Genomic DNA, 22,064 nt, shown 5'->3' on the forward strand with positions numbered 1-22,064 from the left:
GATCCAAAGTAAGAGGTCGTTTCTCAAGGCTCAACCCCAAATGCCTCATAAACCGCCGCAATAAACGCTTTTGTCCTGGTATTACCCATACCGCCTTTACCCTCCTCCTGCTGCCCTAGCCCAGCCGCCTCCATCTTGTTCATAACATAGCTAATCGTCAACTTTCTGTCAGCATCAGCAACAACCTGACTTCCACCCCACCCTCCCCAACTCGTCACGCGTCCCTGAGGTAGATTCGCCATCATGCTTCCTTCGGCTGGTAACGCGAACCCGAGTCCGAGACGAACCTTCACCGGTATAACGAGATCCTTGTGCTCTTGCTGCGTTGAGAAGATTTGGTCGATGGTTTTGTCGGAGAGGAATGAACGGTTTTCCAAAGAGATGACGGACAGGAGGCGGACAAGGCCGCGGGCGTTGCTATACCCGTTTCCTGCGGCGATAGCAGAGTTTCTCAAGAGGGACTGATTGGCCCAGTTGGCATCCATACCAGGGTTCTTGCCTAGAGACCTGAACGTGAGATTGTTCGGATCCAGTGCAAACGCCTGCATCTCTTGTTTTGCGGGCATCGGTGGAGGGATGATGTCAGCGACTCTGTTCCACTCCTTCTCGGGAATGCCCAGTTGGAAGTCCGCGGCGAGTGGGTGGGCGAGCTCTTCGGCAATGAATTCTTGAATCGGCTTTCCTGTTACGCGACGGACTAGTTCGCCGACGAGGTGACCCATTGTCCAGCCATGGTAACCAGTCGCCGTACCAGGCTCCCACCAGGGCGCTTGTTGCTCGAGGAGCTTTGTGCTCTTCTCGATGTTGCACATATCTTCTATGGTGATGGACTCCTCCCAGCCACTCAGTCCGCTCGCGTGCGAAAGAAAATGTCGGACTTCCACACCTTCCTTGCCATTTGCAGCGAATTCAGGCCAGTACTTTGACACCTTCTCGTATGGATTCAGTAGCCCGCGGTCGATGCACACCAGAGCTGCCAAGGCGCAGACAGTCTTGGTAGAGGACCAGATACACGTTACAGTGTCTTTCTCCCACGAGCGAGTTCGAGCTTCATCTGCGTGACCACCCCAGATGTCGACGACATCTTTGCCGTCGACATTGACGCAGACAGATGCGCCGAGCTCTTCTCCAGAGTCGAGGTAGGACTGGAAGAGGTCTTTGACCTTGGCGAAGCGGGGCTCGCAGGTTCCTTGGACTTTGGCCATGGTGATAGAAGTTCCTGCTAAAATTCCGGGTACCTTCAGATGTTTTTGTATTGTATGTGTGTTGTATTCGCCATGGCTGGGAATCTGGAGAACCAGCTTTTAAAAGTATCCATTGCTGTAAGCAAACATGGCAGATTAGGGCACCGGGTTGACGAGTACCCGAACTTTCGCGTTGCTGGCATAACAGACGTGAAATTAGCGGAATGAGTAAACGAATTCCTGAAGTTTTGCGTTTCACGTATTGGTTACGGAATCGCGGTATTCCGATTCCGCCATGTAAAGAACGGTAATGGATTCTACCTGCGGGGTTCGTCTCGTATGGCGTGCATCTTTTGACGCCACGGGGCCCAACGCCCGAGAGTGGAGTACCTATTGAATAGTGACCGTGAAAGGCAACAAGCCAACGAAAAGTGCTGAGATCACTTGGCTACATGTCTTGATCAGATCCTTGCTTCTTTCTCACCTCCAGGGCTAGGTCGTAGGCAAATAGCCGTACAACCTCTCATCTTGACCAAAAACTGCGACACAAAAACGTTCGGGGACGAATTGCGGTACGAGTAAAGCTATTGACTATAGTGGTGCTTGACGCTAGGTGTAGTACCAGCCCCTTTTCGATGTTCTCGCGCGGAGGATCGGCGGTATTCCACCGTTCTCCGCAATTCGACAAGCGGTAAAGGCGGGAGCAAAGCTACCAAATGCGGAGAAGCCCGGGATCTGTTATTTCAAAAGTACGGAGATACAATGTTCTAAAACCGAGTGAAAAAGAATCGGAGTACTTGTATCTACGACTCGCGCACTATCTTCTCGTCTATAAAGTATCACCTTTTGTTGAAACGCAAGCAACCACAGCCGCTTCAACTCCCGGTATGCGAGCACTTGTTCATCACCATATACCTCAGCACCACTGCCCCAGTTTCTTTCGAGTGATTACTACCCGTAAGCTTCACTTGAGGAACTTACTCACAAGACCCTTTCCACCTTTGATCAGGTTCTTTACCTCCCTCTTGATATCATCCGTTGAGTTGCCGCCCTGATGTCCTGGCTCCATGAACCCTCCACCCGCACCCCCGGCACCGCCACAATGACCTTGGCCTCCACAAGCGCCTCCAGGACAACCTTGGATGAAATGCTCGATTTCACCACAACATCTTCCACATTCGCCAGAACCCATGAATGGACCTCCTTGGCCCCACCCGACGCGCATGACGCGCGCTTTACGACCTTCCCATCCCGTTTTCGCATCAGTAGCGTGAAAGACGCCCCAGACTTCTGGACCACCGGGGCCGTTAACTAGGACGAAATTTCCGTGGCCTGGTCCATAAGGCGGAGAATCATCGCGAGCGGCTTTGAGAAGAGGTTTATTGGACTTCGCCCAAGAATGTGGATCGAGAGGGTGACCGCCAGTGTAGTACAAGATATTCATCTTGTACTCGTGTGTCCAGCTTCCCGCGCAACTATACACAAGGCCCATCCAACGGCCATCAGGAGAGCAGAGAAACTGCGGACCCTCGTTGATGCCGCTGCTACCAGAAAACTCGAATTGCAGATCTGGTGTGCTGATGCGAATGGGATGACCGGTACATTCTGTTGGCGACACCATCTCGATGATGAAAATTTCCTGGCGAGATTCATCGGCGTGCGTACCGAGGGGCCAGCCAGAGTAGACAAAGAGCATAGAACCACCGAGCGTAACAACTGTGCCGTCGATTGCCCATTGCTCTTCAGGGAGGCCACCTAGACGGCCGAAAAAGTTCCATTTGCTTGGTTCGAGAGGGTCCTCCTCTGCCGATGGTCCAGCAAGGACATACATGCGGTGCGATTTGTTGCCATGTTTGGGGTCGTCAGCCGCAAAGTATACATACCACCGACCGTGGATTGAGTGTAGTTCGGGCGCCCATAGATCGGCGGAGTAGGGTTGGTCTGGTGGAGGACGCCAAATTACGTTCTTTTTACATTTCTTTTCGAAATCGAAGAGGGAGTCTGCAGACCAGATCTCGATGTGGCCGCCGCAGGTAAAGGTCATATAATATGTACCCTTGTCCCAGAGTACGTACGGATCCGCACAACTGCTGTGCGTGATGGTGAGAATCGTATCGTTGTATGCAGGTCTCTGTTGAGGCCATGCCGGCTGCAGTTGTTGCGCCATGTTGTCGACCGTTCTTTGCTTTGCTCCGATTTCTAGTGCTGGCAGGACGTATAGCTTGGATAGACCTGGACTTCTGGAGGGGTAATCGAAGTCTGCTTTCCGAAGAAGCGCCAGTGTAAGCGGTTTAACAATCTAGAACTATCCTAATAGCGGTGGCTGCGTGGGCATGTGGTCTCAGCCCCGTCAGGCGCACGCGCGTAACAGCTGTATGATGACGTCATCGTTTACATTCGTTTCCTTGGTACCACAACAGCCGGGCAACTTCACCTTGAGCAATAGGCATGGGAACGGTCCGAAAGGGTGAAAACGCATGATGCGAAACAACTGGTAATAAGTGCCGAGGCGAAAACAGGGTCCAAAGAAGCGCTGATATGGGGAAGGTGCAAGCCACCTTACTGGTTGTAGTGGTGACTGACTATCCTAAATCGTGTTGTTATTCCACTACCAACTAAAATTTCTTCCTAATCCAGCTATATTACCATATAACAAGCCGTCCGTGTTCGTGGTACCTCATAGACCAGTCTGAATAGGCTGATTATTCAAGACGGCTTACCCTATGCCCTAAACCTATGCCTACATGAAGTCTGGCACAATATCGTCAACCGACCAGTGCCATAATAAACAATAATAATATGTTCTGTAATGGGTTCCAAGCCTCACATGCCCTCGTGTCCTGACGTCGCATCGAAGAGGTGGTATCCAGCATTGCTGGTGGTAGTAGCCAAGAAAACACAGATTGGTGGATGCTATGAGGCCGCGGGATCCGTAACCGCCATGCCAGATGTGCAGAGCTGAAGAATGGCAAAACACATTGCAATGAAAGGTCGCCCTTGAGATATACTACGTAGTCGTATCATACGTTAAAATCAGTTTGTGTGTCAGTTGTCGCATTATAGCTCTGTTTTGAGCGTTTGGTCGACAGTGAGCTCGCCGGACTCGATACGGTCCACGCGAAGTACGAGCTCCTGTATTATGATCAGCATGTGTACAAGTTGCTGTTGCTTTTGTGTAGCTTACCTTGAGAGCCCTAGCGGTCTTGAACGCAAGTGGCGGGATCTTCTCGCGACCCTCACCCCTGATGTCAACGGAAAGCATGTTTTGTCTGCATTCGTCAAGCACCTCTACAACGGGAAGCGCATGCTTTTTCAATGCAGGGTTGGAAAGCTGGTTTACAGCATCGTAGGTTTTGTTGCCAGTGTCATCGACTGCTTGCGAGATGTCTTGGATGTAATCGTAGATTTGCTGCTCATCCCCAGGAGTCGATTCGGGGTTCGTACGGATGAGGTTAACTAGTGGTTGTATGCTCTGAACAAGGGTTGCTGTTTGATCCTCGAGGTAGTTCTGTACGCGTTAGTAGGTATGACTACCAGGCTTGTTAGGAACATACCTTGAATTCAATCATGCCGCTATCGCCTGTGCCATTGGCACCGTTCATGCCGCCGGTTTGGCCATCGTATCCACTGTATGGAGAACTGTAGGCGCTGTATCGAGTCGTATCACTGCTACCGCCTTTGCTGCTGCGACTGCGGTGATGACCGTATGCTGAGGTGACACTGCTGCTATTCGTGTTGTCGTTGATGTTGCTTGGCGAGGAAGCATTGTAGTTGTTGTATACGTTCGACTTCAACGGCATGGGCCTATCGGCATCCTCGTCATCCCCTTCGAGTTCGTCTTCCGGTGTGGGCCGCACTTTGACGTGCTTGACCAGCTCCACAACGGCTGTCGACAAGTGACTAGCTGCGGCGTCCAGTAGACTGACTGGTGACAATCCTCCAGATGAGGTATGATTCTTGGTAGCTGTAATAAGGTTGTTGGCTGTAGCACTAACGCGAGACTTGAGTTTTGCTTGCTGCTTCTCAGGACTCGCGAAAATGTCGCCACTCACACTACTGGTAGGAGACTGGATCTGTGAAAGAGACGTGCTATCGATATCGCCCGTGATGGCTCGTACACATTTCACGACATGACGCATACTCTCGAGAGTCTGCTCCGAGTTTGCTCTTCGCGCGTTTTGGAGCAGCTCGTCAATGCTAAGCTGAAACTTGGTAACATGGACGTCCTTGACCAGTCCGTCCGGCGTTGTAAAAGCAGCATCGCGGGAGTAGTTGAGCAGATCCGGCGACGCAAGTTGCGATAGGCCCATGGAAGATGCTTTCAAATTTCGAAGCTGCGTCTTAGCCTTGGCATATCTCGATTTCCAGTCCTTGAGCTCAGCCTCTAATGATGACACTTGGTTTGCCATCTGCTCTTCCTTCTCGGCTGCGGCATCACTGCGGGCTGATAGTTCCTTCATCTCTTGCAAGAAGATGGATGCGTCTCTCCGTACTTCCTCTGCTACCTGTTGTTGTTCGTTCAATTCCCGTTCAAGCTCTTCGCACCGTTGTCTCCATTGAGCGTCTCCGTCATCGTACGCTTGCTGAGGTGGGCGAGACTCGAGATCTGCGATCTGGGCACGGAGGCTATTCTCGACACTTTCGTTCTCGCTGCGTAGTTTGTCTATTTCAGAACGAAGTGAGGAATTGAGATTCTCTGCTTTCTCAACCTTCTCCTCGAGCGCATAGCGGAGTTCGTCCCACTCGGCACGCTCAGAGGCCGAAGCGCCATCGCGTGTTCTATCGTCGTCTTGGAATCGCTGCAGCTCGTCGTCCTTGTTACGTATGGTAGCCTCTAATGAGTCAACTTTACCCTGCAACTCAGAGACTTGGTTTTGCAAATCCGCAGTTATCTTCTCGTGCGCCATGCTCATGCTCTTTGCGCTCTTGTTTGTCTGTCTTCTCGCAGCAGCGCCTTCTAGGTTGAATGCATCATCATCGTCCGCTCCGCTATCGTCGTCGTCTTCGACTAGTGTGCCCTTGTTTGGCACAATTGTGTTGGATTGGAACGTCTTCGGAAGCGGGCGCCCGAAAGAACCTGGCTCGTTCCCTGAACCGGGCCGCAGTCCTCCCGGTGGACCTGGAGGTCCTCCTGGGGGTCCACCCATAGGCCCCATGGGCCCGCCCATTGGAGGTGGCCCTCTGTAGCCCGGTCCTGGCGGGGGTCGTCCGCCCATGCTATTCGGAGTGCCGCCTCTACTGGGAGGTCCTCTATTACTTATGCGACTCGCGATGCTGCCGTTGGGGCTCGAGGGTCGTGGGGGCATGTCACCCCCGGTGAAGCGCGGGAATCTCCGTTCGAGTTCGTAGAAGACGTCGGTTGCGAGTTGACGGAAGCGCTCGAGAGGCAGTGTGGAGAGCTTTTGTCTCGCCTGGTTGCGCTTGGGATGGAAATTATTCTTGGGCAAAAGATATTTGGGAGTGTCGTTGCCAGGCGCACCTGGCCCTCCCCGCTTGCGGTCCGTTTCTCTGCGTATCGACTCATCATATACGTCGGTGCTGAGCTCCTGGAACTGGACAGCAGATAGCCTAGTCAGCTTGTCCTTGGCCCTGCTCGGGCGCGGGTTGCCCTTCTCGTCATTGAGGTAGGGCCCTAGGTATGCCTTGAGCACTCTGAAATGTTCCGACATGGTCTCCTCTAGCGCCTGCATCTTCCTACCATCCATGATGGGGCGTGTACTATCACTTATGCTCGAGGCATACAGCCCCGTGCCGTCGCTCGATCGGCCTACTGAACTGGGCGGCGAGGGGTTTCCATTGCTGGTGCCAGGGCGCATACCATTGAGCATGCCGCCATCGGGGTTGCTGGGCCCATATGCGTTGGGAGGGATCGTGGGCGAGTATGGGTTGTCGCCGGCGATGTTCCGGTAGCCTGTAATGGGCGACCACTCTTGGCTGTCGGTGGAGAGGGGCGACAGGGCGCCATTGCGCGTGTTCATGGCATTCATGGTGGCTGCGTCGCGTTTCACCCCGCGGGTTGCCGCTGTCAACCAGGATCGTATCCGTATCGGAGCGTGTTAGTGGGCTTCAGACCGGAGCGAAGGTTTGCAAAAGCAGTGCGGAGCTGGCAGAGTGGCTGCGGAGGAAGGCTGCTGGTGAAACCCTAGGCGTGGTAGGAGTCGACGGGCGCCCGGCACTGTTCCGAATCTGAGTGTGCGATGCGGTGAAGGAGCGGATGCAAACAAAGCAGTGCGTCAACTAGCCAAGGGAGTGTGAATGCACGCCAGCGTCTAGTCAAAGAGGCCGCGGTGCGAAGAGAGAGCGACGGTGATACGAGTATGCAGGAACCAGCAGCCGGGGCCAACAACTCTTATGAGGCTTTCCGCTGCTGTTATCCAATGTCGGTGATGCTGCCCCTTTCGCCTGCGCCTTGGCTGGGGGATTTAGGCGCTAGCTGCCCGCCGCGCGGGCGACGACGATGCATGGCAAGGGCGCTCGAACGGCCGCTCGAGGTTTCCATATCACCGCTCGACAGCCTGGAGCGGTTATGCCTACCTGGCTTTGTTTTGCTGCATTGCATGTCTTGTCACCGGTCACGCTTGCTTTTTCCCAACTTGCATGGCCCTCCGTAGTCAGCCTGTTTACGAGGAGATTACCATGGCCATCCCGGGCCTCGGGTCTGGCCCGGCGATCATGGCCAGTACTGTGGAGACGGTGCTAATTTCGTGCAGCGAGTACGCAATTTGTTGGGGTATAGAACAGTATATCGTATCGCAACTACCACGTACAAGAGAGCCATCTAATGCCGGGCGACTCGCTCGTGGCTTTTCCCACTCAGCGCCTCTCCCGCACGCCATCAGCCAAGTGCGACTCTGCCAAGCCACAGCACCTGTCTAGTCTGTCACGTGCCAAACCCCGAACCCACAATGCCCGCGTACATTTGTCTCAAGCCCGTTCCTAACGTGCTCTCTTGATCTTTGAAGGCGCCTGATTCCTGCACTCTGGACAAAGCCAGTCTCCCAATGGCTCCTCCTTGATACCTACACACTCCCAGTGGAACCACTGATACCGACAGTTGTCGTTGTCGCACGCTACCATATCGCCGAAGCTGACGCGCTGGCATGTGCAGTACTTGGTGTCATCCGACTCGTCCTCCTCTGCATCGCCGCCTCCCATGCCTGACATGTCCTCGTCTTCCGTGCCCGCCTCACTTGCCACACTCTCGTCGTCTGCCGTTGTCGACGGCGATGCTCGGGATCCACCCTTGCGCCGTTTCTTGTTGACCCCGGACTTGGCTGTAAGGGCCGCCTTGCGCAGCGGTTGCTGAGGTTTCGCCTTTTTAACTGTGAGTGCATTCTTTTGCGGTCGTGGTCCTACGCTGCCTGCGCGTGAGCCTGGTGTTGAGGGTTTCGGAGTCCCGGGCCCTATGGACCCTTGTCGGCCCAGGTTTGAAGATGCTGCAGGGAGGGGACCAATGCTTCCTGTCGGCCGGCGACGCTTGCTGTCGCTTCCCGCTGAGAGTTCCCGCTCCTGTCGTGCATTTGCTTGTATGGCACTTTGCGCGTTGGTCAGTCGCTGTTGGTTCAGGAGCGCTTGTGTTTGCATGTTCTGTAGTGATGGGTTCGTCCTCGAGTTGAGGCCCACATTCGTCGCATTTGTCAGTCGCGCGATGGCAGCTGCCTGGGCAAGATTTGGAGCGCCGCCCCCATTACCAGACACGGGTAGCAGCGGTGTGCTGGACCCCGTATTCGATTGTGACGCTGGCGGGACTAAATTCCCAGGAGAGTCCCTGAGCAGCGAGGGCATCTGGGGGTCAGTGGGTATTGAGCCATCATTCTGCAGGTCGCGCAGCTTGATATCAAGGCGCTTTACATGTCGGTCGAGCTATGTTGTTGTAAGTAGATAGAACCAACATTGCAGATCAACAACGTACAAGTGCGGCAGCTTTATCGACAAGCCCAATCTTCTCTTCTTGCAGTATCTGCGCTTTCTCGTAATTTGCCATGATGGTTTTCGAATATCCAGCCTCTTTTGGATTCTCAACTAGACTTCCATTGAGCTTGATGAATTTCTGTATGCTGCCATCTCGCTGTTGTATTGCAGAGCGCAGTTCTTGAATCTGATTGTCCTTGGCTTGGACTTCTTCGTAGAGATGCGTGATCTCTGCGGGAAGGTTCGCAACTGCCACTTGTCAGCTGCGACGGTCGTGCTAAAGATGATAAGTGAAAATACCGTCGTGTATGAACTGTTCGAGTACTGTCGCTGCATCTTCTGCGATAGCCATGTTGAAATGTTAGGTCCTATGTCGTCAGGCGTATCGACGCGTGTGGCGAGGATCTTGTCAAGGTATACTTCGCGCAGCCAGGACGCGGTCGATGGGACCCGGCTAGAAAGCAAAGGGGCAGAAATCGAGTTGCTTGCCTGTTGCACTTGCAATTTTGATGAAATTCGATGGGACGTTGATGCCTTTGGAAGTGAAAAAGCCGTGTCGCGACAGAGAAAGAAACAACGCAGCGCAAAACCTTTCTGTTCAACCCTCACTTCGTGTCCACTTTTCTTTCGGTGCTCAAGTTCTGTTTATATCCGTGGTCGGATTATTTCGTAAGCTTCGCTCTCGCGATAGACTAATGGAGTCGTGTTGTAACGCGTTGACATGCAGGAACAGCCGCTGACAAAGAGGCTCGATTACGTGTTCGGCAAGATGCTGCGTTATCATACCCAATCAGATGATTGCGCCCAAGACAAGGTTGGCTCATCCACCGCAAGCGAACCTTGTCACAACGACAACTACAACAGAGAAGACATTCAGAACGAAGACCAAGAAGTTTTCGCATACAGTCACGATACTACCGGCGCACATGTCGACCCTCAGCTCGCTGCTCTCCTGAACGGACCACAGTGGCAGAAATCAAATCCGAACACGCGTCGCGCGACCAGAGCAGACTACAGCTGCAAGAAGCCGTCGCAAATTGCAACGAGAAAACGTTCTCGTAAAGCAAAGGTAAACATCCCTTCTCTGCACCAAAGATCTCATCCGAACAATGAAGACTCCTAATGTTGTGTCTACTGATTTCTGGGGGCTTAGGAAGCTCTGGTATTCTTGGACACTCGCTAATTGCCGCAGTACCGTGCAGCGGACGATAATCGGATCCCACATCTTGTGCTCGAGCCTAAGACTCTAGCACGTTGGAACAGATTTTGGGAAGAGGATTTGAGGCCCGAATCTTTTGTTAAGACATTCATCAGCAACAAAGACGACTTGAAGCGCTAGATCTACGAGGGTGCTCCGAACCCACGTCTTATCAACCCAAACAGAGGATTTCTCGACGACGCGTTACATATTCCTCGAAACATGCGAGTTGCCGGCTATGCTCCGCCAGGCGGACCCAGTGATATTGTGCAGGAGTACCTCTCTCCGGACGATCCTTGGGTCGCCAATTACCAGGATTTCAAGGTACTTACTGATGCCGAGAAAAAGGACGTAATTGCTCGTGAAGCCGAAGAACATGGTCTCGAGAGACCAAAAGGCTGGAATGTGTCTTTCCATTACAATCCGCACGTGGAGTATCATCACTTCGGCAGCTCACATCCGATGAAACCATGGCGTTTGACGCTGACGAAACAGCTTGTTCTTGCGTATGGGTTGGAGTATACCATGGATCTCTTCGAGCCAAGACCAGCCAGCTTCCAGGACCTTGCTGTGTTCCACGACCGCGAATATCTAGCCTATCTCAGCAAAATCACGCCTCAGAACGCACAGCCCGAGGATCCTCAGTATATAGCATATGGCTTTGGTGGCGAGTCGAACGACTGCCCAGTATTTGATGGACTGTGGAACTACGTATCACTTTATACGGGTGCTACAATGAGCGCCGCCTACAATCTCATCAACAATCAGTCTAATATCGCCATAAACTGGTCTGGGGGTTTACATCACGCGAAGAAGAATCTTGCCTCCGGATTCTGCTATGTCAACGACATTGTGATAGCGATCCAAACTCTACTTTCGCGGAACCAGCGCGTCCTGTACATTGATATTGACGTCCACCACGGCGATGGTGTCGAACAGGCATTCGAGTCTACAGATCGTGTATTTACGCTCTCGTACCACAAGTATGGTATCGACAAGCACGGCTATCCGTTCTTCCCAGGTACAGGAGCCATCGACGAGACGGGCCCTGCAGATCCTAGAAATCCCGGCAAGGCCCACAGCCTGAATATTCCCATTGATGACGGCATCGACGACGACCAGTACAAGTGGCTCTTCAAGACGGTTACCGGCGCAGTAATCGAAAAATACAACCCGCAAGCTATCGTCCTGCAGTCAGGTGCCGACTCTCTTGGGGGTGACCGCCTCGGTCGCTTCAATCTCAACATCAAAGCGCACGGCTATTGCGTAGAAACAGTAAAAGCTTACGGTCGTCCTCTGCTCATCATAGGCGGTGGTGGCTACACGCCTCGCAATGTTGCACGGACATGGTGTCACGAAACGTCTGTCTGTGTAGGTGCAACGCTTCATAATGAGCTACCTGCCCACATACCCTACCTCCAAGCCTTCCAAGGAGCAGAGAATGGCGACGGAGTTTTATACCCTGATCTACACAACACGAAGCGTCACGACAACCTGAACTCGCAGGCTAAATTGCACAAGCTGGTCGAGCAAGCGCTAGAGAATTTGAGGTACTTGGAGGGTGCACCTAGTGTGGTCGTAGACACAAAGGGCATTCCGCTAGAAGAGCTCATGAGAGTGAGGGAGGCGATTGATCGAGAGATGGAAGAAGAGGCGGAGGACAAGGCCCGTCTCTCGGTCGAGAATAGCAGACGCAGGAAAGAGAAGAACATTGGCGGCCGAAGTGAGCGGAGATAGACTCGGAGCCGGGAAGCGCGATGCAACGACTCAACTTGATGGCGTTTAGGAAAATACTGGAGTCACAGGAGGATACGCTTTCGGCGATACCCATGGTACATGATTCAGACTAGGCAACAACTTGTTTGGATGCACAATGAGTGTTCTGGTGAGATTCTAGAGCGTGCGCTTATCAGATGGAAATGATCTGCGGAGGTGACTTGGCACGCTCCGAATTTCTCACCGATCGCAGTCCACGGGATGCGACAGGCGTAAATGGGTAGCACTTGATGAAGCTTGATCCTGTCTGCAGAGTAGTCACGACGAAAGACAGAGCCGGCTAGGCCTACATGGATGACTCAGACGTCCCCTCATACGAGATTGTGCATAGCAGAGGGTGATGTTCAGCCGGTGGAATGACGTTGGGCCGGCCTTAGGCGGGCATAAGAGGTGATGGACGGTGGTTCCTCCGCAGATATGCGTGTCAAGCGATCTGAGTCGACGACCTGTTTTCGCAAAGTCCCTGTCTTGACCGGCGAGTGCAGTGTGGGATAGCTAGACGACAAGCTCTGATTCGCCAGGCCCCACCAGGGACGTTCCGCTTCGTACTGGTGTCGTACAAATGATCGGAGCCTGAAGTTGGGTCAGCGCCGACAATCGACTAGGGTCTCGCCGCAAAAGTCAAGCCACACGGAGGAACGAGTGTCGAGAGCAAGAAGAGGGATTTCGGCAGAGGGAAGAAGCAGCTTCCTGTATCACCCATCCCTTCCACAATGTCCGACGAGATACAGTCTAGCCAAACGTCACCCAATGGTGCCCAGAGGCTCAACGGCAGTGTCAGCGGCCCCTCACCCGGTGGAGGTGCTGGGCCGACGCCAAACCCCCGGTCGTGCGTTACCTGCCGTAGGCGCAAGGTCAAATGCGACAAAAAGAACCCGTGTTCCAACTGCGTGCGCGCCAAAATCGACTGCATCTTCCCTGGGCCTGGACGCGCGCCGCGAAAGAGCAGAAAGCCACCCGATGCCGAGTTGTTGGAGAGACTGCGCCGCCTGGAGGGCGTCGTCACCAGTCTGAACGCTCAGGTCGAGGGCCACGAGCAGGAGGCGGCCGACCGCGAGAGGGAGCGACAGAACAGCGCAAGCGCAGAGGGAGGCTGTCCGAGCGGGCAGCCCCAGGTCCCATGGCCGACCAAGCAGCATGGCGCAAGAGTCGAAACCGACAACAGTGTAGAGGGCCTTGAGAACCGCTTCGGACGGCTGGTGGTGGAAAAAGGTCGGAGTCGCTACATCAACAACAGCTTCTGGGCCTCTCTGAACAACGAGGTCGAAGACCTCAAGTCGATCCTCATCGAGCCATCCGACGACGAAGATGATGCGCCCTCGCCCGAGTCCTCCAACATGTCCTCACACCAGAGCTTCGTCTTTGGTTACAGCTCCTCCAACGTCGACATGCACGCGCTACACCCTCCCGAACAGCAAGCGCGCGAATTCTGGGACGTCTACAAGGACCACGTCGAGTCTTTGGTCAAAGTGCTCCACGTTCCCAGTTTCGAACCTGTCATCTTCGACGCTTTTGCGCATATCGACAAAGTGAGCAAAGGAATGGAAACACTCTTGTTCGCCATATACTACGGCGCAGTAACAAGCACAACCGCGGAAGTCTGTCTGGAGAGGTGGGGCGAAGACCGAAACACACTCCTTAACAAATATCGGTTTGGGTTGGAACAGGCGCTGGCAAGAGCAAACTTCCTCTACTGCGACGAAGTCATCATCCTCCAATCCTTTGTCATCTTCCTCGTCTTACTGCGGCGCAACGACGACGCGCGCAAGATTTGGACTCTGACTGGCTTGGCAGTGCGCATTGCGCAGACGCTTGGTATACACCGAGATGGTAGTCATTTTGGCCTGCCGCCATTCGAGATCGAAATGCGTAGGCGCCTGTGGTGGCAGGTCTGCATTCTTGATGCGAGATCTTCGGAAGATCACGGTTGCGATCCGACCATTGTCGAAGCCCAGTTTGACACCAAGATGGTATGTCAGTTCGTCTCATGTCTACAATCACACACTAACAACTACCCTACAGCCACTTAATGTCAACGATACCGACCTACACCCCGACATGACCGAGTTTCCCGAAGACCGCCAAGGTTTCACCGACATGACCTTCTGCCTCCTTCGTTTCGAAATCACCCACATTTTCCGCCGTATCATATACGTCCCCCCGGGCCCTAATAGATGCACCGAATATTTCTCTGGTTTGACAATTGAGCAAAAGGAGAAATGGATTAGCGATGCTCACCAGGCCATGGAAGACAAGTATCTTAAGAATTGCGATATGAGTATTCCGATCTGTTGGGTTACAGCGACTATCTCAAGGCTCATCATGAGCAAGATGTGGTTGGTTGTCTATCACCCACACCAACGGAAAGACGGAGGCGCCACACTGCCGCAAGAGACCAAAGACAAACTCTTCATCACCTCGCTTGAGAATGTCGAGTACTCCATCCTACTCGAGACCGAAGCGCGTACCATGAAGTGGGGCTGGCTCTTCCGCACATATGTCCAGTGGCACGCCATTGCCTTCCTGCTCTCTGAATTATGCGTCCGCACCAAAGGCGAGGCTGTAGAGCGCGCATGGAGAGCCCTGGAAGCAACTGCTGGCCGTTGGTGGTTCCCGCTCAACGATGCTTCACCACTACGTAAAGGCCAACAAGGAACTCTTTGGAAACCGCTACGAAAACTTCTTGCAAAAGCAAGGGCAGCGCGGGAACGAGAGCTGGCTCTCGAGCGGGCTAGCCTGGCTCTCCGGAATGGGCAGTTTGCCAACAGCGCATTTGCTTTCCAAGGTCCGAATGCGCTGAATCAGACAAACCAGTCAGTAGCCACTGCAGCTCAACACGAAGCCAAGATCTTGGACAGCATGTTGCGACCTTCGGCACCGAAACTAGGTGAGATGCCTAGCGCTGAACTTCCGAGTTGGCCCAGCAGCCCTGCGCAAGCCAAGTCACGAACGAACTCGCTGCAAGATGGAAAGAGCTCGATTCAGCAACAACCATTGCCAAACGAACAGTCAAACAGCGCAAGAGGCAAGAGCGCCTCTCCTGGAAAGGATTTTGGGGATTTGTTCGAATACGGCCTTGATAACGTGATCAACGACGTTATGGGATCTGGTGGGGTCCTCGACGGTACAGTCCTAAACTGGCCCGCATATACCCCCACGACCATGACCGCTCAGCCTGCTACCTCGAACACCACCTCAACACACTCATACGGCACACACGGGATGAACCCGCCCACAGCCGCAAATGGCTATCCTACGTTCGGAGATGGCATGCTTCCAACCACAAGTATGGATTTTAGCATCGATAGCAGTGGTACTGCGGGTTTGAGTAATGCCAATATCAATGGCAATAGGCAGCAGCACGTTCAAGAAGCTGTCATGATGGATGATGGGGATATGGACTGGACACTTTGGGATGACATGGTGAATCAGTATGGGATTGAAGGAACCCCGACGAATCCGGCTAGTACGGCTGGCCTCGTGCCCTGGTTCTGATTGACTATTTGTCTAAAGCATTATCTTTCGCGAAGCCATGATGGGTGTTTACGGCGTTTGGGCGAGAAAGAGCTCTACTCCATCTATTTGTGGCTTGCATTGAGCGAGGAAACAATTGTTATACCCTGTATTTGATAACGTTGAAATTCTATATATTGTATAAAACCAACAACTATGCTTTTGTTACTCTCGGATCTAAGCAAGAAGGAGTAGTACATACCTTGATGTTAGCGGATCCCATGCTCAAATATCTAGCGGCGACCACGCAGGGATGCGGCAGGGATAAGACGCATGTATCACCACGTGGAAGCTCTGATTGCGTTGGTGCTGCTCTTGGTATCGATAACCAGAGCTTCACCGCTTGCCAGCGGCTTATGCCCCGCGTACGTCGACTCTCACGTACATGCTATGCTGCATTTCGCTGTACATGCTTGAACGGACAACATCACAGTATGTACTAATAATTTGCGCTCAAGAGCAGTACAGTATCTGGCGACGTGCGGTGGTTGTTTCCCGGCTGTGAATAAACGGTTAAAGAGGCGGAATCTCAACAAGCTGCTGTACTAGTCAGGTGCACCCTAGTATTTGGTCGCGAAGTGCCAATCACTTGGTGCTATAAGACGTGGTTTGTGGGACGAAAAGATATCTAGAAGTCGAGTTACAGCTTTGTGGATTTATCCGTCGCACGTCTCGACCTCGCTCCAAATCTGTTTTTGACTGCATTTTCTTATATCTGTCCAAGTACCTGATCCGGGCGTCACCTGCACAAGGTATCTTTCGGAAACGAACTCGAAGGCATTACATCATGTCCTCAGTAACACCGACGCCTCAGGACTCCGGTCTTCCTGCAGCCGCAACGCCGTATCGATCCTCGTCATCACTATCAAACACTTGTTCTTCGTCAAAACCGACTATACTACATCTTGGTGACGATATTCGATGGAATCATGAATTATATGCTAAGCTAAATGACACATTTAACATTGTACGGACGCACTCGATGGGAAGAGAGGAGTTCATGAAAGCGTTGGAAGAAAAAAGATGGGGTGATTTTGTAGGAATGTACCGTCCCTTCTGGAACACTGGAGGAGAAATGGGGAATTGGAACAAAGAGCTGATCGACCTCCTTCCCACCTCTTGCAAGATCTACGCCTCAGCTGGCGCAGGCTTCGACTGGGTCGACGTCCAATACCTCGCCTCGCACGGCACCATATACTGCAACAGTGCCTCTGCATGTACAGAATCCGTTGCCGATGCCGCCATCGTCCTCATCCTATCTTGCTTTCGCGCAATCACCTGGTCCTTCCTCGCAGCACGTTCCTGTGATCACGATCAATTCCGCAACGCAAACCAGAACATTGCGGCTGTGACGCACAATCCCAATGCCAGTACGCTTGGTATCGTGGGTCTTGGTCGAATCGGTATGCGAGTTGCGGAGAAGGCGGCCCGCGCTTTCGAGATGAAGATTGCATATTACGATATTGTCAGAATGTCGGATAGGGAGAAGGAGATTGGTGCAAGGTGGTGTGAAACACTTGAGGAGCTTCTGTCCACATCAGACTGTGTGTTACTTGCTACGCCGTTTTCGGGGGAGACGCTGCTTTCTGCAAAGGAGTTCAGCAAGTTTAAACATGGGGCGAGACTTGTTAATATTGCGAGGGGGAAGCTAGTGGATGAGGAGGCGCTTAATGTTGCGTTGGATAATGGGACGATTTCGGCGGCTGGGCTCGACGTTCATGCCAATGAACCATATGTCAATAAGAGGTTGGTGGAGAGAAGTAATGTTATGGTGTTAAGCCATACAGCTGGAGCGAGTGTAGAAAGCCATGTTGGGTTTGAGAGATTGGGTATGGAGAACTTGCTTGGATGGTTGGAGAAGGGGGAGAGTGGTTGTTTGAGTGCAGTAAATCTGGCGTGGTTGAAGAGGGGGGAATGAAAGTTGTTGCCGTTTTGATGGCGTTACAAGTGGATGTGAGTATGTGGACATGAAATGAGGGTGTGGATGGATTTAGATCTGGTGACGTTTCTTCCTATTGATGTTCTCCGCCAACACACCAAGACTCATTCAATAGTTTCTGTCACATCGCCAGACTGATATAAAGGTCGATCTTTTTCTTTCCTTCTTTCTCCTACAACCTCGCCACACGGTCTACTGCGTCGCTGCTACGGAGACTTTCGCCAGCATGACTCGCCTACCCACCATAAATCTCGTTAGTCTTATCAATAGATACGCTCCAGCTCAAGCATCTATCTTGCAGCAACTGGAGATCCGAGATATCATATCCTTATCTCGTGTGTGTAAGAAATTGAGTCATGTCTACAACACCACAATCAAAACTCAGTACAACATCAATGATAGCTTGAGGCGGTTTTTCAATTCACCAATCGAATTTCGTAACGTGCAAGCGGAAACTGATGCCATCATCTGCAACAGCACCGCACTCTACTTTTTTCTTCGTAGACCCTTCACAGGAATATCGATATTTGTGGGCAAAGGAGCATCTGCTACAAGGATGCTTGATTACCTCAAAGAGGATGGTTGGTATGAGATCGGAGAAAATGCAGCGCATGAGAACTACGACGAGGTAGGCTTTGCTATGTGTTGATTCAAATCCAAGGTTGACGGCGAATAGTTACATTATTTCGACAAGCATACTGCTAGCTGCCCTAACAGGGTAAGGAAGAATGAGACAGATAGTTGGAATCCCTGCTTCTGTCCCCATCTGTGTCTTGTGGCCACATGCGAGTCTGCGCTTTTCACTGCGCTGATCGATCCACACGTCACAGAAGCACTCAACATCATTACGTGGTCACACGCGTATTCTCTTCTGCCGTATACAACTTTCATCCTCAAACGCTCCTTTCTCTTAGAGAATGCTGTCAATCGTTCTCCGCAGCGCCTGGGACAGGTATTGCGGTCTAAGAAGCATATCCTCGATCTACCAACTGAACCTTTAGACATTCGAGATGCACAAAATGCAAGTCCTACTGCCTTTTCACCTCCAGCTCTCTCGAGGCGGCTAGTATCCCGTGTAGATCACGGCCATCGGCGCATGGGAGATAGACATACATGGACGATAGCTTTGAACACTGACGGAATTCGTCAACCGACTAAATCTACGATCCCAACCACCTACGCGAGCTTCCGGATCATACCTGAGTCCAACCCTCCACCCATTGAAGACAACCATAGAAGACTCCGAGACACTCCATCCTACTACTACGTTCTCTTTAATTCCGTCGCTGCCCCGTGTTTGAAGTACGAGTACCTTGTCGATCCTACCGATGGTGGAAACCCTGCTTGTAGCATTGTTGCAAGGCGGTACAAAGAGATTAGCTTTGCCCAGATAGAGGCATTGGAAGATGTAGAGAAGCCACCACGTTGGATATCAAATGGTTCGACTAGCTTGAGACATGGGTGGGAAAAGTTTGGCTGCGAGATACCTGTCAGTTGGAAGTGGTACGATGATGAGGTTGAGGAATTGTTGAGGTCGCGATGGGATAGGGATAGCCCGCTAGAGGGACGGCTGATATAGATGATGGTTCCTCGACTGAGAGCCTGATGTTGAGGGGTTCGCTAGTAGACATCTACCGTGTGCAAAGACGAGTGTGCTGATTGCAACGTCTGGCGTTTCAGAATATTCAAGCGAGTGAAGATCCTGATCATATGACACATTTGAAACTGAGTATGAGATGGAGAGCAATAGCTGCATGGAGACATCATGGCAAAGGTTCTTTCAAAAGTTTACGATCAGTCGCCAATTCAGCATTTCAACATTTGACACTCCAAATCAATGCCTTCTCTCTTCCTTTCCATCTAAGCCGTCAAGACTCCACCTGTGCAACCCTAACCTGGACCATCGGTCCGTCTCTTCCGAATCCGAGTGCATCCCACATCTGAAATTCATCAGATCTTTCTCTTCCAATACCCAATCCTGGCTTCCCACCTCCAGACTCGGGCTCATCAGGGGCCAATCGTAGGTCGAAGCGCCAGAGTAAATGTGCCAGTGTCAACTTCAATTGCAAGTATGCTAGGTTTCTGCCACTACACATCCTACTGCCAATGCTGAACGGGAAAAATGCCCTTCGGGCGAAGGCGATGGAGGAAGCGGGGTTGGAAGGCGACTCGATCCACCGTTCGGGTAAGAAAGCAAATGGTGCAGGGAAACGGGTGGGGTCGTTGTGTAGAGCATACATTGGTACGCCTACTGTTGTGCCGGTCGGGATGTGAACGCCATCGATCTCCATACCTCCGTCTAAGACGATGCGTGGAAGGTGGCTGGGTACCGGCGCGGTGCGACGAAGGGTCTCTTCGATGACAGCGTAGAGGTAGGTGCAGTGATTTAGTACTGAGCCATTGACAATTTCGGAAGGCGAGGTAAAAGACGATCGTATCTCTTGAGTAACTCTGCGAAGTGCATCCGGGTTTCGCACTAGGTAGAAGATAGCTCCGGCAAGAACCCCACTGAAGGGATCCGCCCCAGCATTCATCAGGTTGAGACTCTCGGTACCGAGATCTGCTGTCGAAGGATGCCAATCAGTTTTCTTATCCCTTGCTGTAACCAGATGCGAAAGAAAATCTACTCGTTGGGAGTTACTATCTCTCTCTGCCTTGACTTTCGATTGTTGTAATCGAACTTGGGTGGCACCATAATCGATCAAGCGATTATTGTCTGTAACAGATTTACCGCCTAATATCTCGAATAGCCTAGTTCTTAACATAGGCCGTACGATCAATGCTGGGGGCAGATACGAAATCTGTTATTCGAGATTAGCACTAAGGGTAGCGGTATCCGGGTGTGTAGAGAACTCGTACCCAGTACATCAACATGCTAGCTGGTAAAACTGAGCTGGCCAACGGCCTAAACATCTCTTTTTGCACCGTCTCAAATCTGCTCCCAAACACGAGTGCCCCCATGATATCAAATCCGAGGTATGTGCTCATCTCGCTAGCATTCCATTTCTCTCCCCAATCACCATTGCTTTCTTCTTTACAGTCTTGCCTGAAACTCCTCAAAGTCTCACAAAACCGTTCTATGATACCACGCACCGTCTGCTCATTTGAATTCAGACTTTCAGGCGAAAAGATAGGACCCATCCACCTCCTCTTTGCTGCATGTTTGTCCCTACTCGTTTCTGTGAAGCTGCTATACGTTCCAGCAGCTATATCGAAAGTTTTATACCACTCTCCCTTCTTCACATTGGCGTTGCGCGGGGCATAAATAGTATGGAGTGCAGACGCAGTATTGAAGGAAAGCGCGTTAGGAGAAATCCGAACCACAGGACCATATTTCTGATGATCGTGGAGGTGGCAGATGTGACGATTGCCGATATAGGCCTGCCAGACGAGAGGCCATCCGCTTATCTTGTAGGACAGAGGACCGGGGAATGAGGATAAAGGGTGAAAGTAGACGCGATAGATACATAGCAAAGTGATCTGGAGATACATTAGTACAGCATATACATAGATTGGCTGAGATAATCACGTAGACACCCAAGCTAACAACAGTATACTCAGCATTCTGTACGGTAATTAGACTGAAAATAGTGCTAATCATTGTGATTCAATCAACCGAGAGAAGCGTCGACTAAGAAAAGGAAGAGTGTGTTCCAGTTCATCTATATCAGCTCCAAATTGACATATTGTTGACGACCGCGCTTAGCACCATTACGTCTTCGTGCTGACAACCGTGATACCGTCCTCCAGGATGTAATGCATGTCATCGCATTTGCATCGTCGCAACTTCATCAGATAGTGGTCGGTTGTGCGACGCAAACACCCCGCGTGGCTGCCCGAAGAGGGAGGTGCGGGGTACTGCTTGCAGGAGGTGCGCATCTCCTATCAACAACTTAGAACCCCTACCAGCCGAATAGCCAATCTTTGATGCCGTTCGAGTTTGGACTTTAACCTTGACATCAGTTATGCCGCACGAATCGTTTTCCAGCGGAAAGCGGCCTCTAAAGCCTGCGATGAACCCGATGACATCAACTTCTGCTTCTTCAGCTGTAACGGACAAGGGAGACTTGGCATTTACTCTCGAGAATAGGAAAAGCAAGGGTATGTTCATCACTTCAAGAGCTGAGTGCGATGCTAAGCGACCAAACAGTCACAACTTTCAACCCTCTCCTGACGCCATCGCCATTGCTAGAACCAAAGGTCCTGGAGCGCAAAACTAAAATGCTAGCCCATCGGTAGAAACTCTGATGCCATCACTAAAGCCGGACGTACTTTGAGTAGACGACTTAGAAGACCTCGCAAAGCTGTATATACGTTCGTAATTTACATCAACTTGATCGTTTTCAATAGGTTATAACCCATGTTTTAGAATGCAATATATAATATCGCCTTTGGCGACAACGAACAAGCTTAGATCAAAACGAATCAGCGAATACTTTGGATGCCCATAATATAGCTGAAAGTAGCACTTGCATTTCGCTTATAACATTATAATACACTATACACATTTTTGACTGAGTCTCAATCATCGCCCATTCTCCAC

General features: G+C 51.8%; 10 protein-coding genes across 10 annotated transcripts; 5 read left to right on the plus strand and 5 right to left on the minus strand.

The window, feature by feature from the left end:
* Window positions 1-23: 23 nt before the first annotated feature.
* On the minus strand, window positions 24-1,205 carry GT037_002333 (uncharacterized protein; the record flags this gene model as incomplete). The annotated part of the gene is made up of 1 exon (XM_038927380.1): window positions 24-1,205. The coding sequence occupies one exon, from the start codon at window positions 1,203-1,205 to the stop codon at window positions 24-26; it is 1,182 nt and encodes a 393-aa protein (XP_038790672.1).
* Window positions 1,206-2,148: 943 nt separating this feature from the next.
* On the minus strand, window positions 2,149-3,351 carry GT037_002334 (glycoside hydrolase family 43 protein; the record flags this gene model as incomplete). The annotated part of the gene is made up of 1 exon (XM_038927381.1): window positions 2,149-3,351. The coding sequence occupies one exon, from the start codon at window positions 3,349-3,351 to the stop codon at window positions 2,149-2,151; it is 1,203 nt and encodes a 400-aa protein (XP_038790673.1).
* An 890-nt stretch (window positions 3,352-4,241) lies between these two features.
* Window positions 4,242-7,171, minus strand: GT037_002335 (uncharacterized protein; the record flags this gene model as incomplete). The annotated part of the gene is made up of 3 exons (XM_038927382.1): window positions 4,242-4,316; window positions 4,369-4,692; window positions 4,739-7,171. 3 exons carry the CDS (start codon window positions 7,169-7,171, stop codon window positions 4,242-4,244), a joined length of 2,832 nt encoding a protein of 943 aa, XP_038790674.1.
* Window positions 7,172-8,120: 949 nt separating this feature from the next.
* On the minus strand, window positions 8,121-9,447 carry GT037_002336 (phd finger domain-containing protein; the record flags this gene model as incomplete). Its single annotated transcript, XM_038927383.1, has 3 exons — window positions 8,121-9,047; window positions 9,097-9,344; window positions 9,396-9,447. The coding sequence occupies 3 exons, from the start codon at window positions 9,445-9,447 to the stop codon at window positions 8,121-8,123; spliced, it is 1,227 nt and encodes a 408-aa protein (XP_038790675.1).
* A 369-nt stretch (window positions 9,448-9,816) lies between these two features.
* GT037_002337 (uncharacterized protein) lies at window positions 9,817-10,434 on the plus strand (the record flags this gene model as incomplete). The annotated part of the gene is made up of 2 exons (XM_038927384.1): window positions 9,817-10,164; window positions 10,288-10,434. 2 exons carry the CDS (start codon window positions 9,817-9,819, stop codon window positions 10,432-10,434), a joined length of 495 nt encoding a protein of 164 aa, XP_038790676.1.
* Window positions 10,435-10,515: 81 nt separating this feature from the next.
* GT037_002338 (histone deacetylase) lies at window positions 10,516-12,030 on the plus strand (the record flags this gene model as incomplete). The annotated part of the gene is made up of 1 exon (XM_038927385.1): window positions 10,516-12,030. One exon carries the CDS (start codon window positions 10,516-10,518, stop codon window positions 12,028-12,030), a length of 1,515 nt encoding a protein of 504 aa, XP_038790677.1.
* Window positions 12,031-12,782: 752 nt separating this feature from the next.
* GT037_002339 (uncharacterized protein) lies at window positions 12,783-15,564 on the plus strand (the record flags this gene model as incomplete). Its single annotated transcript, XM_038927386.1, has 2 exons — window positions 12,783-14,039; window positions 14,092-15,564. 2 exons carry the CDS (start codon window positions 12,783-12,785, stop codon window positions 15,562-15,564), a joined length of 2,730 nt encoding a protein of 909 aa, XP_038790678.1.
* Window positions 15,565-16,369: 805 nt separating this feature from the next.
* On the plus strand, window positions 16,370-19,100 carry GT037_002340 (d-mandelate dehydrogenase-like protein; the record flags this gene model as incomplete). The annotated part of the gene is made up of 3 exons (XM_038927387.1): window positions 16,370-17,328; window positions 17,747-18,149; window positions 18,198-19,100. The coding sequence occupies 3 exons, from the start codon at window positions 16,370-16,372 to the stop codon at window positions 19,098-19,100; spliced, it is 2,265 nt and encodes a 754-aa protein (XP_038790679.1).
* Window positions 19,101-19,389: 289 nt separating this feature from the next.
* Window positions 19,390-21,122, minus strand: GT037_002341 (uncharacterized protein; the record flags this gene model as incomplete). Its single annotated transcript, XM_038927388.1, has 3 exons — window positions 19,390-20,322; window positions 20,381-21,001; window positions 21,051-21,122. 3 exons carry the CDS (start codon window positions 21,120-21,122, stop codon window positions 19,390-19,392), a joined length of 1,626 nt encoding a protein of 541 aa, XP_038790680.1.
* A 364-nt stretch (window positions 21,123-21,486) lies between these two features.
* On the plus strand, window positions 21,487-21,760 carry GT037_002342 (uncharacterized protein; the record flags this gene model as incomplete). The annotated part of the gene is made up of 2 exons (XM_038927389.1): window positions 21,487-21,622; window positions 21,672-21,760. The coding sequence occupies 2 exons, from the start codon at window positions 21,487-21,489 to the stop codon at window positions 21,758-21,760; spliced, it is 225 nt and encodes a 74-aa protein (XP_038790681.1).
* Window positions 21,761-22,064: the final 304 nt, after the last annotated feature.

This window comes from Alternaria burnsii, assembly GCF_013036055.1.
Source record: "Alternaria burnsii strain CBS107.38 chromosome Unknown 750, whole genome shotgun sequence".
Classification (NCBI taxonomy): Eukaryota; Fungi; Ascomycota; class Dothideomycetes; order Pleosporales; family Pleosporaceae; genus Alternaria; species Alternaria burnsii.